General features: G+C 44.7%; 1 protein-coding gene across 4 annotated transcripts in view; it reads right to left on the bottom strand.

Annotated features, from left to right (window-relative positions):
- The window catches only part of LOC129854261 (E3 ubiquitin-protein ligase Arkadia-like), a 40,919-nt gene that overhangs the window by 7,977 nt on the left and 15,236 nt on the right, over positions 1–17,706 (bottom strand). For all 4 annotated transcript variants that reach the window (XM_055921087.1, XM_055921089.1, XM_055921088.1 and 1 more), the window contains exons 3-4: positions 14,012–14,138; positions 3,172–3,329 (exon numbers count right to left, since the gene is read on the bottom strand). In XM_055921087.1, coding sequence (XP_055777062.1) covers positions 3,172–3,329; positions 14,012–14,138 — 285 coding nt within the window. The remainder of the gene's footprint in view (positions 1–3,171; positions 3,330–14,011; positions 14,139–17,706) is intronic.

Here is a 17,706-nt window from a genome sequence, read left to right as displayed (position 1 = left end):
GAGCACCAACAGAACACGCAAGTCAAGGACGCAATGAGGTGCCGTCCTTCTTACCAAATTCTGATTTGCACTTTAAAGAGGTTAGAATAACTGTCCACATCTACTTTTCATCAGCCAACGAACAGCAAAATCACTAGCCTGTCAATCTACTATCCTCCACAGTAGAACAGTTGACCTAGTCTATTGGTCAGCTTGTCGAGAAAGAAATAACCTATTCCAAACACTCTGGGATAGTTGTGGGACGATAGAGTCCAAATTCATACAACCAGTAATGCCTAGGCTACATAAAACAAACGTTAAAAAGCAATGAGTCTGATGCAACAGATCATAACGTTTAGCTTAAAATGTTGATCAACTATTATATGCGCACAATGCAGAAAGCTACGCGCGCGTGAATGTTCGTTCCATAACCCAATTAGCGGGAAAACACTTGTCAAAAGGGCACTGCACGCGTGATTGTGGAAATTTAGAAAGAGGGGAGATGTAATATGCAACAACTAGCATGGGTTGCTAATATGACTAGGATTGTGCCTCGGAATACTGGACAATTAAAGAAAGTTGATATAAAATAATTGCCTCCACGTATATGGTCTGATTTTGGCTCGTCTACTTTGAAGCAAGGTAAGACATGCCTCATATGTAGTAAAACGTTCAGGTTTCAAACCATTAAGTATATGTTTTCAAAATGCATACGGCCTCCAGCTCATTGCAAAGTGGTGTGTGACGCGCTGAGGAAGCCTGACTTGTGTTGTCTATGTATTTACTGTTAGAGACGCTGTAGCAGCAGCTCTCGCTCTCTGACAGATTCTCCACTCAAAGGCTCTGTGTCTGTATGCTGTAGGCTTGTGATAAATAAGATATGCCTACATAACGAATATACACAGAGTGAACAAAACATGCTCTTTCCATGACAGACTGGCCAGGTGAAAACTATGTCATCGCTTGTTAAATCCACTTCAAATCAGTGTAGATAAAGGGGAGGAGACAGGTTAAAGAAGGATTTTTAAGCCTTAAGACATGTGTGCCATTCAGAGGGTGAATGTGCAAGACAAAATATTTAAGTGCCTTTGTACGGGGTATAGTAGGAGCCAGGCACACCGGTTTATCAAGAACCGCAACGCTGATGATGGGTTTTTCACAATCAAAAGTTTCCCGTGTGCATCAAGAATGGTCCACCACGCAAAAGACATCAGGGCCAACTTGACAACTGTGGGAAGTATTGGAGTGAACATGGGCCAGCATCACTGTGGAACGCTTTCGACACCTTCTAGAGTCCATGCCCGACGAATTAAGGCTGTTCTGAGGGCAAAAGGGGGTGCAACTGAATATTAAGGTGTTCCTAATGTTTTGGATACTCAGTGTAAGCCTACTATACACACAGCAATTTAATCTGCTCTCCATTTATTTATTTTAAAAATCGGCCAAAAGCTGGCTATTACCGGCTAACGGAAACCCTGATGTGTAGACTGGCTGCAGTGCCTTGGCAGCCAGGGAGAAGAAGAGACCTCATTAGCATTCCACAGTGTGCGCTCCATCTGCTTTTCATAGTCACAAATTAATTTCTCCTCCTCCTCCAAAGAAATGCAAATGCACTCATATCTCACACTGCTCTGTTATTCTGTTATCAGTCACACGGTGCGAGACCATAAAGAGAATGCACCAAATTTGACTTTTAAGTCACATTAATGCTTTGGTCTGGTTTGCTAATGCCTCAGGTTAGAGGGCAAACTGGTCTGGGAAAACATAGCCATTAGCCAGAGATATGCAGGATGTTGGAATGGTAAAGCCATTACAAAACCAGTCAGTCTACACCTGATATATTAAAATAATAATAAATTGAATTTCTAATGTGATTTTCATTTAAATAAATAAAAACAATGAACAACTAGACAGGGAAACTGAAACAAAGAACCCATTTTTAAAAGGTGTATATGCAATGGCTTGGGCTGTCATGAATGTATGAACTGAACTGGAGTAGGCCTATACATCTGGTGAGAATAACGTACGTATATAAATTGGGGATTATTAAATACACAGCTCTTCAATGGACTTTGTAATTCAATGTAGGCTATACTCATCAGGAGTCAGCTGTATATCCCCTAAATCCAGAGTGAAACACTTTACCCACAAAAGCTTTAATACTGCCAGGTGCATTTCATTCCTTGTGCCTAATGCCTCCACATTTACAATGAAGAGCATGCTTCTGGCTACTGCTCCAGTGGCAGGCATCACTGTGACATTTTATCATGTTACAAACATGATAGGATTGACAGTATGAAATGACATGCATCAGAAATGCATTGGGTTGATGTGTAAAAGCCAACCAATGAAAGAGCAGTCGCTCTCAGGGGCACGGTCGCTATTAATATCCCTCCATTTGACGAAAAGATACAGATAAATCATTATTAAAACAGTGTTCGCTTACGGGAACATTTCAAATTGAATTGTGATGACAGGACAATTCTTATTCAAGTTAGCGACAGCCACTCGCTCGCAAGTTTAGAGAGATGTGTGGAAGAAGCTAGCTAATCCTATTAAACAATAGAGTGTGAATGAGAGTATTTAATTTGACATGTAATATTTCCCAACTCCCTAGCAGTGTTAAGCTGGATCATGTAAGAAAGCATTACTCATCAAAATCCACATTTATATGCTGTGCGACAGTCCGGCTATTGTATGCAGCATCTATGAAAAAGCTGTTCCCCAATGTAATTGATTTTTACACATATAATCACCAGATCTATTTTCTTTCTGCCTCAAGAGTAAACTTGCTTCTCTGTATCCGTGTGTGTGTGTGTGTGTGTGTGTGTGTGTGTGTGTGTGTGTGTGTGTGTGTGTGTGTGTGTGTGTGTGTGTGTGTGTGTGTGTGTGTGTGTGTGTGTGTGTGTGTGTGTGTGAGAGAGAGAGAAAGAGTAAGAAACACACACAGAGAGAGAGTGTATGTGCAACCCATTGTATGTTGTTCATATAAAAATGACTGTCCTTCTTAAGAGGACAAATACCTCAGAGGACTACTGTAAACTCGCCTTTGTGTTGAAAGACAAATGAGCCTAGATTTGAAAGAAAAGACAGTGGAAAAACAGAGGCCTAAGTCTAGAACCTCTATGTGACTGTTACATCATATAGTTCATCTCAGAGTGGTATTGCGGGTCGGCACGTTCTCATGCTCACCATCCTCATCCACTGTGAGGTCCACCACCTCCCCGGCGCTCTGGCGCAGAGGCTGGATGACGGTAGAGAGGCGGTGGCGGCCGCGGGGCTCCTGCGGCCGGTTCTGGGAGCAGCTGGGGCCCCAGTACATCCTGCCATGGCCCCCCACCGAGCGAGGCCTGTGGACACAAACACACAGCCAGTTAGATAGGAAGGAGAGGAGGGTAAACAGCCAGATTACACAAGGCTTCAGTTTTCAGACTGACTGAGACCACACTGATAATGCCAGGTTTTCTGGACCCTGGGCTACGGTATTGTAACAATTCTATGATATATTGCTGACCACACAGCCCTCTCACTGGAGACCAGTGGTCAGTGGATGAGACCCAGTCCATAGGACTTCATGGAGAAGTGAGAAAATCCAGACAATTCAGCCCAATTTTCCTCCCGAAGCAAATCTCTTGCTTTCCCAGCCTGATCGTCCTTTAAATAAATATATGAACAACAGTTCATTTTATGATGTCATTTATCATGTAGTAAAAGGGAAAGTTGAAGCGTTGTCATTTGGAGGCAGGGGACTGTCCACAGTGCATTTTCTGTGTGTCGAGTCCAAATCAGCTCACTGGGAGCTGCTGGAACGCCTGGCTGGAATGTAAATAAGAGCCAGCTGACGTGAGTGCTAGCGCTGCAGCTAATTCATAAAGACAGTCTACACACAGCCGTGCGCATGAGAGAGACACACAGCTGTGCAAACCTTTGAGAACCACACAGAAAGATCATGTTTGTATCACACACATGGCTTCATCCACCACACCCACTAAACTCCAAAACAACCTTGTGGAACACACAGAGACACCTCTACCTCATTTAGCCTCATCAACCACACAAATTTGCTCAAATCATAACCATTGTGCATCATTGACTGCGCTCTTTCCTCTCTCCCTTTCGCAGTCTTCCTCTCTCCCCATCTCACTGCCTCACTCGTTCTTCCTGCCTTTCTCTCTCTCTCGTGTGATGTGGGAGTCCAGAGAGTGTCAGTGTGCCGTAAAGCAGTATGAGAGGGGGGAGCCTAGGGGATAGAATGCCTGCCGTAAAGCAGCCTGTCATGGAGACATGGAGAGATGAGGCTGAGGAATAGAGAGAGAGAGCAGTGAACCAGGCCTGAGGGCCGAGACCAGGCTGAGGGAAGGGGAGAGCCAAGAGCAGAGAGACCCCTGCTCCTCTCAACAAATGGCTGCTGCTGGAACCTCTACACCACAGGTTGCATCATTAAAACAATAAGATTACAGACAAGCATGGTGGGCTGCTGCTATTCCAGTGAGACCAGTGTGTGTGCACAACAATAGCAAGGCCATACACACACGGCCATGTAGGCCTAAGAAGTCCTTCTAATAAGCAGGCGTGAGAGTGTCCCCACTCACACTCCGTCTTCTCACACCACTCAGCAGAGGAAATGCCATTCTAAGGAAGGCAACAAAAACCTATTAGTGCAACTTCTGATGTTGGCAATGCAGAAAAGAGGAAGAAAAGCCTCCATGGCATATCCCATAGGGCAGTTCATACACACACACACACACACACACACACACACACACACACACACACACACACACACACACACACACACACACACACACACACACACACACACACACACACACACACACACACACACACACACACACACACACACACACACACACACACACACGTGGAGCAGTGAAGGTGGTACACACAGAGAGCCAGTACAGGAGGTGTGGCTTGATTGCACTAATTGGCACCTGCTCCTCCTTTCTCCCACCTCGGGGCCCAGGGAGCAGGCTAGCCCACCAGGGACAAGCACCTAATTACCCACAACATAGACCTGGGATTATTTTGTAAATACCTGTTTACCACCGTGGCCTCTGAGGGGTAGAGGCGAGGGGAAAACAGAACACAGTAAACATGAACACTGTGGGAACTGGGGGCTTGGCAGGACCACGGTTTTGCCATCTCCACGCGCACTCTGCCAAATGCCTGAGGGCTTAGAGAGGGCTCGACAGTGGGGTAATGTGGGGCTAACTGCAAGGATGGGATCTATGGACTGTGTACAAACTGGGCTATGGTACTGGGGGGGGACAGAAGTGCAAGCTGCATGTTCTGCACCAAAATCCAAAGCCTCCACTGATACTGAATATGGCACGCATGCACTCACTCCCTCTATCCCAACCATTGGCCTCTCTGCACTGTAAACAAATTATCTTTCAGCGGAAAACCATCATTGCCAACCCTGTCCAACTTTTTAGAGTACCAGACGCGCGGCAAATTGGAGATTCATGTGCTTAGACAAACATTGTGGATCACACCTGGTTCAGTTCAGTCCTCTGAAAAGGTATTTACAAAACACAAAAGATTCATACTGATAAGAACTAAACATATCAAATAAATACATGTTTTGTGGAATTAGCACAGATTGTCTGTATGTTTATTCCATTTCATGTACAGTATAGAATGAAGATAATTATCTATAACGTTTTTCTTAGCACATTCCCCCAAGTTTAGTCTCGATAGTAGAGGAATGCTTGTCAACTCTCAAACAGGGCCAATCACTAGGGCCAGCTCACAAGTACTGGCTTTTTAGACACTATTCCTAATCAACACTAAAAGCAAAATCATTTTGTAAACATAAAAACAAATGATCTCAAATCTAGTGCAAAGGCATTTTAGAAGCATTGACTCTATAGCTAACACTCATTCACTCTTCATCGCACAGTTTTCTAAACTCCCGACTCCATTTAATTCCAAGATGTTCATATCTATTTTTGATTATACTTTTGGTGACGTGGATCATAATTACAGTCTATCAGGTTGCGTGATCCTCGTAATGTTACGTGGAAAATAGAACTAATGGGACGCAGAATTAAATGTATATCACACTCGCACAAATGCGACCAGTTATTTTTCGTATTTGCATTTCTTTCACTAGCAAATGAACTGCTGGCACTTTAGAGCACACTGAATGTCCATCTTATGTTCGCTAACGTTAGCTTGAAACAATTAGTGTTTACCTTTCCACAACACACGGAGTGGAAAAAGGATTTGTCCATGTGTTTTACGTACAGCTGACAGTCGGCAAACTCAGCATCACAACAAACAGGAGGGGCAGACACGTGGTAGCGTCCAATAATGATCTATTCATCTCCATGTACGTTGACACAAACTCTGTACATGTATGTGTGTTGCAGCTCGAGAATCAGGATGTTAGATTTACTCAGTGGATTCATTTTTGTTTTAAATGTAAAAAAGTATAATATGAAAAATACCAAATCAGGCCCTATTCATTTATGCGTACTGTGTACATGGACAGAGAATTGCATAGTTGGTAAGCAAAATGCGTGCATGTTGGCAGGTCTGCATTACTCATCCTGGTGCCCTTTGACCTCTACACCCAGTACTCCTTGCTACACTTCCCCCTTCAAACGGCCCTTCTCTGCATTCTCCTGCAAGCCAGGGCATCTCTGGGAGGTGCAGGCAGAGATGGGGAGATAAAACACACACACGTAACTAGCTACACTCTGTTCATTGACTTCCCGGAAATACCTAGGGAGAATATGGTCAACCTAGCATGCAGAGAGAGGGAGAGAAGGAAGATAGAGGGAGAGAGAGAGAGGACCATGGGAGGGAGGGAGATCAAGGGAGAGAGATAGATAGAGAGCCAAGGGAGTGAGGGATATCTACAGGGAGAGAGAGAGGGAGCGATATAGCAAAAGAGTGGAGGGAGGGAGGATGTGTGATAGAGCAGTGTGATAGAGCAAGTGAGGGTGCGCCAGAGAGAGGAGGGAGATGGAGAGAGGGGGCTGGGGTGAGGGAGAGCAATGCTTATGTAAACCCATCTGTATCACACTCCAAATATTTACAAGTTCTCAGAAAAAGACAGCCTTCTATTTCTTAGAGGGCCCTTACTGATCTCTTCTCTTCTCCCCCATACTGCTCTCTTCTCCCCCATACTGCTCTCTTCTCCCCATACTGATCTCTTCTCTTCTCCCCCATACTGATCTCTTCTCCTCTCCCCCATACTGATCTCTTCTCCTCTCCCCCATACTGATCTCTTCTCCTCTCCCCCATACTGATCTCTTCTCCTCTCCCCCATACTGATCTCTTCTCCTCTCCCCCATACTGATCTCTTCTCCTCTCCCCCATACTGATCTCTTCTCCTCTCCCCCATACTGATCTCTTCTCCTCTCCCCCATACTGATCTCTTCTCTTCTCCCCCATACTGATCTCTTCTCCCCCATACTGATCTCTTCTCCCCCATACTGATCTCTTCTCCCCCATACTGATCTCTTCTCCCCCATACTGATCTCTTCTCCCCCATACTGATCTCTTCTCCCCCATACTGATCTCTTCTCCCCCATACTGATCTCTTCTCCCCCATACTGATCTCTTCTCCCCCATACTGATCTCTTCTCCCCCATACTGATCTCTTCTCCCCCATACTGATCTCTTCTCCCCCATACTGATCTCTTCTCCCCCATACTGATCTCTTCTCCCCCATACTGATCTCTTCTCCCCCATACTGATCTCTTCTCCCCTTACTGATCTCTTCTCCCCTTACTGATCTCTTCTCCCCTTACTGATCTCTTCTCCCCTTACTGATCTCTTCTCCCCTTACTGATCTCTTCTCCCCTTACTGATCTCTTCTCTTCCCCCCATGAATATTTCTGAAAAGGCCAGGCACGTTTAGCATGAGCAACTCCTGGATAACGCTGTTTAAAATAAGTCACAGTGCACAACCTGAATAAATCTACAGAGGAGCACTGTCAGGGAACAATCAATCACGGGCAAGCTAATCGTGTGTCTGTGGGACAGAGGGAACATGGGAGAAATTAACAGGGCCACTAAAGCTCCAGTCAGTCAAGCCAAGTGGGTGAAATTCTCCATTGGGGTTCCAGACCTGCAGAATGGGCTCACTGCGATGGTGAGCCCAGAGAGAGTGGTCAGATGAGCTGGCCTCTGGAAGAGGGGCTTGGCTTCACTGCTAAAAACAACCGGAGGCATGTGGCCTGCTCCCCAGTGCAGCTCTTCTCTGGGTACGCTATGCACTATGCGGAGCTATGGAGAGACCCTATCTGGCCCCCTGCTATTCCACAGCAGCCTGAACTGGTCTCTAAACCTGTTCTTTAACGGCTCGTCCACGCTACTAATCAACAGTATGTTACTCTTCTTGACACACACACACACACACAAAGGCCTGACTTTGGACCCAGGTCATTCATTTTCCTGAGATGTGAAGACTTGATGCTATTAACCCCCCCGGCTTTCCCCCACTCCCTGCATTTCAATCACAGCACACACACAAAGAGTTGGGAGCCTGGAGATGAGTCACGTCAACGGTCAGAGCCTGAGAGAGGGAGCACCACTAACTGACCTTAGGTTTCACACAGAGGGTCCCATTCTGGGAACAGCCAGACACTACTCAACACTTCATTGCACTGCCCTACATACAGAACAAATATCCTACATCTAAAAACCTACCCTTGAAAACAACATGATCACGTTCCTTGCAGACAGTAAATGCATTATATGATAGATACTGTAGGTCAATATGGGATAATATCATAGGACTAACTGGTCAGATATGGAGTTGCCTATTTTAGGGTTGTTTGTAGAGTGTGGAGGGGGCTCCTCTCATCCTGATAATAATGGGAAGTGATGCCACATGACTGGTCATACCAGAGAGACAGAGGCTTCTAGAACCTTCTCTGGCCCCAACGGGCCTGTTTAGACAGAACACTCCATGACATGGCTGTGTACCTCCTCTCTAGCCATCATTGAGGCGGCCATATTTGGCTGATTATCTTCCTGAAAGCATAATGACCGGGAATAACAAAACATAAGCTTATGGCTAACAATACTAGCATGCTATGGATTACATTAGTAAGGAGCATAATTACACAAGGTGGATTAGCTAGCTAGTAAACAGTATACAGCGCCAGGAACCAACCAATCCCCTAACATGCAAATGAATGACACGGCCTCATTAAGTTTGCATTTATGTAGCCAGCTGAGTATTTACTGAAGCAAATTAGCGATTCACTCAAGGACATAGCAGCTGGGAGGCTAACCTGGGATTACTAGCAGTCTCCATCTCCTCTCCAGTCAGCCATCCATCACCCAGATCAATAAGCTTTACTACCTGACTGCCACCCTGAACATCTGCATGTCATTCAGATGAAATAGAAAAAACATGAAAATGCACTGGGCTCATTGGGCTGGCCACTCCTGATATCTCTAGACCTATGGTATGCTTTGTGCACATCTAGAGATTGGTGACAGGCACACGGTAGAGATAATTTGCCTATTTCAGTAAACCTGCACAATGTTGCTTGTTGAAGTATTTTTAAGTGTCAGAACAGTGTTTTGACCTGCCATGGGATAAAAAGGATACATAAAATCACCTATGTAGGTTTATTTTGTATACTTTACTCCCGAGATACCGAGCCTTTACATACAAGCAGGAATGACCTGTCATTCAGGGCTGTTTTGAGCTCCATCTGTTTTGCTTTTTTGTTGTTGCCTGTTTTGCATGTTATTCTGGCATTAATACGTGTCACATATCAGTTCACAAACAATGAAAAAACTAAAATATAATTGAGTTAATAAACCTGCATACAAAGTTTGTCTCTTTTTTGCTTTCTTGAGTAAGGCAGCTCCAAAATGCAGGCGTTTCAGCCTCGCTCGGTGGTTTCTGTGGTGGGGCAGCCAGCGGAAAATACGGAGCGAAGGGGTTGGTAGTGTTCTCGAGTTGCGCCGTGATTGGCTCAGTGTTCTGTCACGCATGGGGAAACTAGATACAAATAATAATAATAATAATTTAACTAGGCAAGTTAGTTAAGAACAAATTCTTATTTACAATGACAGCCTACATCACTGCAAAATCTACGGGTAGAGCATGAAAATTCAAGCCCCTTAGGTGCTGCCATAGAATTACATTAGAATTGTCCATCCAAGAAGGCTTAAGGTCATTGGCCACAGATAAAATGACTTTAAATCACGTTATAGATACAGTAGCTTGGATTGGAGTGATCATGTCAACATCTTACTTTCAAAATCTTAGCTAGCAGTCATCATCATCATCATGAATCAGTCGACAATCTACTGGCAATTCCTTTTCAATCCCTGTCATATGAAGATAAATAATGAAAATAGAAATTATAAATAAAACATATCGGTGCTCATCGGCCATTGGACATAAACATTACACAACAAGTTGGAAATCGCAAATTGCCGTGCTCAAAACAGCGGGGAACTCTGAACTGGGAAATATCAGACTTCAGTGAGTTCAAGACAATTGGGAACTCGGAAGAAAACGAGCTCGGACTGGGAAAATAAGTTTTGAATGGTCATCCAACTCGCAATTGCAAGTTGGGAACTCGGGCCTATTTCTAGAGCTCCGACGTCATCATGATTCGCCCTTGTTAATTTCAGAGTTCCCAGTTGTCTTGAAAGCACCATAGATCCAGAGAATGCCAGACTGATGAGAGTTTGATGCCAAAATTTGCCCACGAAAGACAGCCGCGCCACCTTCCTGTTCAAGTGAGCACAGTACAACAAGGTGAGTCCAAAGATATCTTGTATGCTGCTGCATAAATGTAACATGCCAGGGAGATATGTATCCTGTAGCTAAGAAAGTAATATTAAGAGTATGTTGTGTAGTAAGCTGTTAGTAGCCCACGTGCCTCACTAATAATTTAATCTATTTTCACCTCTTAAATTTTGCCTATTGTTCTGACTTGGTGGTGCCTATAACCTGTTATAGAGAATTGCAATCATATAATATTGTAAGAGCTTTCATTGTCTGCCTATATGCCCCTTTATTTATCCTACAGTTCTGACTTGGTGTACAGGGAGAATACCGTAAGAACAGCCCATTTCAAAAGTGCTAAACAAATAGTAATATTGAAAACGTCTGTCCTAACTTGCTCATTAGTGTCTTAATCGAAATAACGCATTACCTCATCCGCACGTCGTCCCCTTACGCCATAGTTTGTACATCTCAATTGTCAGTAGTAAGCACATTTCTTTAAGCAAGTCAGCCATATCAGCTATGTTTTTTTAAAGTCAGTAAATTAGGCTGAATAAACTGTTTTGCTGCCCGACAAGGCTCCGCTGATAGCCAAGTGTAGCAGTGGTAAGGTGTTGGGACAGCTTTATGTACAGTGCATTTGTAAAGTATTCAGACCCCTCAACTTTTTCCACATTTTGTTACGTTAAACTTATTCAAAAAAGTATTAAAAAAAGAATCCTCATCACACAATACCCCATAATAACTAAACAAAAACACTTAAAAAAAAATAATCTTGCAAATGTATATAAAAAAATATCACGTTTACATAAGTATTCAGACCCTTTACTCAGAACTTTGTTGAAGCACCTTTGGCAGCAATTACATCCTTGAGTCTTCTTGGGTATGACGCTACAAGCTTGGCCCACCTGTATTTGGGGAGATTCTCCCATTCTCTGCAGATCCTCTCAAGCTCTATCACATTGGATGGGGAGCGTCGCTGCACAGCTATTTTCAGGCCTCTCCAGAGATGTTCGATCAGGTTCAAGTCCGGGCTCTGGACATTCAGAGACTTGTCCCAAAGCTACTCCTGCATTGTCTTGGCTGTGAGCTTAGGGTTGTTGTCCTGTTGGAAGGTAAACCTTTGCCCCAGTCTGAGGTCCTGAGCACTCTGGAGCAGGTTTCGCCATAGGGATCGTGGCAGGTTTCCTCCAGGCATGCTGCTTGGCATTCAGGCCAAAGAGTTCAATATTGGTTTCATCAGACCGGGAATCTTGTTTCTCATAGTCTGTGAGTCCTTTAGGTGCCTTTTGGCAAACTCCAAGTGGGCTGTCATGTGCCTTTTATTGAGGAGTGGCTTCCGTCTGGCCACTCTACCATAAAGGCTTGATTGGTGGAGTGCTCCGGAGATGGTTGTCCTTCTGGAAGGTTCTCCCATCTCCACAGAGGAACTCAGGAGCTCTGTCAAAGTGACCATCAGGTTTTTGGTCACCTCCCCGACCAAGGCCCTCCAATCAATTAAATTTACCACAGGTGGAATCCAAACAAGTTGTAGAAACATCTCAAGGATGATCAATGGAAATAAGATGCACCTGAACTCAATCTTGGCTCTCATAGCAAAGGGTCTGAATACTTATGTAAATAAGGAATCTGTTTTTTTTAATTTTTAATACATTTGCAAAAAATTCTAAAAACCTGTTTTCGCTTTGTCATTATGAGGTATTGTGCGTATATTAATGAAAAAATGTTGAATAGATTTTAGAATAAGTCTAATGTAACATTTGGAAAAAGTAAAAGGGTCTGAATACTTTCCCAAAAGCACTGTAGGCACTAACAGTTTGTGGGCACCGTTTGTCACCGTTATAGTGGAATAAATGTATTGTTTAGTGTTGTGGCATGTACAAAAGTTTTATACAAGATAAACGCTACAGTAACTGAAACTGACCATTTGAATGCTGGAACAGAATTTCTGCTAGAATTCTGCTAATTTGTCTCACAAGAGACAAGGCATATCACAAACAGAGAGCAATTAATTTGGGTTGACAGAGTGACTTTGCTGGCAGGAGTGAAATTCACAGGCCTTGCTATTTCTGGCAGCAGAGGGTGAGATAATGGAATCAAGCTGGTGTAAATGATTCTCAGTGCTATGCACCAAGACACCTCAATAACAATTAAAGAAAGGAGAGGGGTTCAAGGAGAGAAAGACGAGGGGAGACAACTAGAAAAAACTCAGAGAGGAACACCACTATAACAGCACCGATATACTGTAGCATAGGGCTCTCACACTGGCACTGCTGTAAAATCCCAATGCATGAGATCAACTCTTCTCAGGTCAAGGCAGAGATCATTTTCAAGAGGACATCCCACATGAGTCAGATAGAGAAATCATGTAGGCCTAGGTCTATGTGGAAAGACTACACACTGGGTACCCACTTCACAAAGCCTGCCAAAAGCCCTGGTAACCTGTAACCAGCTGGCATTTATTTCCAATGTTTTAGTAATCATATCGGGTCAGGAGAGCGTGCAGCGAGAAGAAAAGCAAATCCACCTGGATCTAATGTCCTGGTTCTCTAGATCAGAGACTGTACCAGAGAGACTGAACCTGCAGTTCCCTGACAGGGGCATCAGAGGTAACTGGACCTGGATCAGAGTGAACTGAGGGTCAGATGAGAATGCCCTGGGGGGAGAGAGGGTCTCTCGTTAGATTGTTGATGGAGGATGGGGAGAGAGCTTGTGTATTACTGTATGGAAGCCTTGCCCTTGAAGAAGACAGCGATAGCAACAGCTGGGAGAGCGGTGGAATGCCAGTGCAATGCTGCAGCCTGCCAGCTTCACGGCCAATCCCAGATGAGCATTATCTCCCCTGCCACAGCGATACCAGCAACTTCTCCATAGGGGCCAAATAGCACTCCAAGAGCCGACACTGCATTTTTGAGGTATCCTGGAAAAACACTAGCCCAGCCCAATGTGGCAGTCTCAGTAAATGTTATGACACTTGATGAGAAGCCAGTGCTCAGCGAGCCTCTATTAGACACACCAAAGTTGACTGTGATTATATCGACAGAGCCACGAGGATAAAGTACTGTCAGTACTGCAGGGCCAGGCTGTCTCAGGACACAAACGAAGGCCGGTGCCATTTAGATTGCTTTCACAGCTTAAAGATGGGGGGAAATATTGAGGTGGATGTTTTTACTCCCGAGAGAGAGAATTTCACAGCCAAAGTACTTTACCATGTCACTTCATTCGATTTTCCACTGTGGTTCATTAGCTCTGTACAGCGTTGATCTCCTCAGAGAGGAGACAGGGGAAGGTGCTCACCTGAAGCCATCTCCCACGTTGACTATTTCCACCTCGCTGTCGGTGGAGGTGACGTTGATCTCCTCGCTGGCTGGGACAGGGGGTGCTGGGGTCGCCTCGATCACCACCACGTCTTCATCCAGAGAACCTGGAACACAACAGTCAAATCAAATTGTATTAAATGACTTGCGCCGAATACAACTGGTGTAGACTATATAGTGAAATGCTTGCTTACAAACCTTTCCATTTGATGCAGACTAAAATATATATGTACATTTTTTAACTAACACAAGAGGAATAAAATAAAATACACAAGAATGGAACTATATACAGGGAGTACCAGTACCAGATCAATGTGCAGGGGTACGAGGTACTTGAGGTAGATACACTACAAATACAGAAGTATGTGGACATCCCTTCAAATTAGTGGATTCAGCTATTTCAGCCACACCTGATGCTGACAGGTGTATAAAATCGAGCACACAACCAAGCAATATTTTTATTTATTTATTTAACAAGGCAAGTCAGTAAAGAAGAAATTCTTATTTTACGCCGCTCTATGGGACTTCCAATCACGGCTGGTTGTTATACAGCCTGGAATTGAATCAGGGTCTGTAGTGACGCCTCTAGCTTTGAGATGCAGTGCCTTAGACTACTGCGCCACTCGGGAGCCAAAAGCTTTCAACGTGGCACCATCATAGGATAACACCTTTCCAACAAAACAGTTCGTCAAATTTCTGCCCTGCTAGAGCTGCCCCAGTCAACATTAAGTGCTGTTATTGTGAAGTGGAAACGTCTATGAGAAACAATGGCTCAACCACTAAGTGGTAGGCCACACAAGCTCACAGAACAGAATAGCTGAGTGCTTGAAGCATGTAAAAATAGTCTGTCCTCGGTTGCAACACTCACTACTGAGTTCCAAACTGCCTCTGGAAGCAACATCCGCACAAGAACTGTTCGTCGAGAGCTTCATGAAATGGGTTTCCATGGTCAAGCAGCCGCACACAAACCTAAGATCACCATGCGCAATGCCAAGCGTCGGCTGGAGTGGTGTACAGCTCGCTGCCATTGAACTTTGGAGCAGTGGAAAGGCGTTCTCTGGAGTAATGAATCATGCTTCACCATCTAGCAGTCCGACAGACGAATCTGGCTACGGCGAATGCCAGGAGTACGCTACCTGCCTGAATGCATAGTGCCAACTGTAAAGTTTGGTGGAGGAGGAATAAAGGTCTGGGGCTGTTTCACGGTGTGGGCTAGGCCCCTTAGTTCCAGTGAAGGGAAATATTAACGCTACAGCATACAATGACATTCTAGACGATTCTGTGCTTCCAACTTGGTGGCAACAGTTTGGGGAAGGCCCTTTCCTGTTCCAGCATGACAATGCCCCCATGCACAAAGCGAGGTCCATACAGAAATGGTTTGTCGAGATCGGTGTGGAGGAACTTGACTGGTCTGCACAGAGCTCTGACCTCAACCCCGTCGAACACCTTTGGGATGAATTGGAACGCCGACTGTGAGCCAGGCCTAATCGCCCAATATCAGCGCACGACCTCACAAATGTTGGTGGCTGAATGGAAGCAAGTCCATGCAGCAATGTTCCAACATCTAGTAGAAAGCCTTCCCAGGAGAGTGGAGGCTGTTATTAAGCAGCAAAGGGGGGGACCAACTCCACATTAATGCCCATGATTTTGAAATGAGATGTTCAACGAGCAGGTGTCCACATACTTTTGGTAATGTAGTATATGTACATGAAGGTAGGGTAAAGTGACTAGGCATCCGAATAGATAAGAGTATACTGAGGAGAGAGACATCCAGCAATTTGTAAGTCCTGATGTAAACATTGTTGAACTGATAATGATCATATAAAGTAGCTGGAAAAGTAGACGGAAATTCACTTTACGTAAATAAAATTGCATCCTTTTTAGTATGCAGTTAATTCCAGAGAGGTTATACTATACATGTCTGTTGCTGTATATAGCAGGCTCTGTTGCTAAGATGGCTGGTTGACAACACATCAGCTCATGTGTGTTACGCAGCAACATCAACAACCTCCACCAGCATCTTCTGGTGGTTCTTCCTCACCAGGGGAGAAACACACCCAAAGCTAAATAGGAGTATCAGTATCAGTATAAATGAATAGTGATTGTGGTGTGGGTGTGCAGGCTAACAGTCTGTGTACTGGGCCTGTGTGAAATGTAGGTCAGTAAATTCTTCTCTGCTCTCCACTGTCTGCAGGATTTGCAGTGCAATCTCTGCATCTGCACTCTGATTGGTCCCCTGTCTAGTAGCTCTCATTCCAGTTCTCATTTCAGCCATGCCTGACCTGGCCTCACTGTCAGGAAGAGTGTGCCCAGGGTGTGTTCAATACACTTAACAACACAACCAGGAAGGCAAGAGGCTTGTTTTTGTCAAACCACCCCAAACAGCTAGTTCTAAATGTGGTCCTTATACCCACTGTCTGTTTGATCTACAGACATATTTTAACAGATTTAAAATTACAGATCAAAAACAAAATTCATTCTAGTCCACTGTGTATTATTACTATACTGAAATGATTGTAACATTAGGTTCAACTGTGCCATGTGTTGTTTGTGTGCGTCTGTGCAGTGGCTTGTTGCTCTAGTGAACATCAGCACTCCCCTGAGTGAGTTCTATTGCAGTGGTCCACTGGGTGCTGCTGCTTAGCACCCTCTCCTAGCCTAGCTACCTCTCTCCCTCATGAAACATGCTGCTCTACACAAACACTTCCTGGTTCAGGGAATGTAAATAGGAAGACTATATGCCCTCACATCTAACAATGGCCGATGTGACTATTGACAAATAAGAGAAATGTCCTGGCAGCTAGCTTTGAATAGATATTTATTTCAGTGTGTAGTGTCTGCATTCTCCATTTTGCAGTTGAGAAAAGGCAGATTGTGACCTCAGGGTTGTTTGCAGCTTGGCATAACACACAGTATGGACAGTTGCAGATAGAAATGTAATGTATAGAACTGTTATGATTTTCGTACCCTACTGCAGGGCATATGTCTATATCGTGACATGAATACAGGAATTACAGTACTAAAACACTCCTGTCATGTCCATGTATTTAAGGTCTGACGAATGGCCTCTGGCCAATAGAGATCTATCTCTCCTCTCCTCTCCTCTCAACAATGGCATAGTTTCTCCTCTGAGAGCCCTTGTTGTTAGCAAGCTACAGTGGGGCTTAGTGCTTGAGTCAGTCCTCTCCACCCACCTACTTCCCATAGCAAAGACAGAGAGGCAGCCTCGCCCCATGGCCCCCTCGATCCTTCCCCAGGGCCACTGAGTGGAAACACTATTACAGCTTAGCTACATGAAGACATTCAACTGAGAGAGGTGAAAGAGGGTAGGGCAGGAACGGAAAATTAAGAGTTCCTTGAAAAAGGGCGTTCTTTGGCGAGTGTTGTAGCGGTGCAGCTTTGGAAACAGCAGGTGGTTGTCAGAGGCGTGCTGTGCTGCTCTACCCTGCTGTACTGTGGTGTGTTGTGGGAGGAGAAGCTGGGTGCATAAACCCAGACACCTGCAGCTCAGACAAAGGAAGAGGCCTGGTTTCTGGGCTGCCAGGTTTGGAGCTCCGGGTAGCAGTGCGAGGTCAGTTAGCCCCCATCAGCAGTACCTACCAACCTTGCGTGCAAAGTCTATTTTCCACTGGTATTCACAGGTCAGGGTGACTCAGCGGTGTGATAGAGAGGAGC

This window comes from Salvelinus fontinalis, chromosome 4 (genome assembly GCF_029448725.1).
Source record: "Salvelinus fontinalis isolate EN_2023a chromosome 4, ASM2944872v1, whole genome shotgun sequence".
Lineage (NCBI taxonomy): Eukaryota > Metazoa > Chordata > Actinopteri > Salmoniformes > Salmonidae > Salvelinus > Salvelinus fontinalis.
Note: the sequence above shows the minus strand (reverse complement) of the source record. Positions and strands in the feature narration are given on the sequence as shown.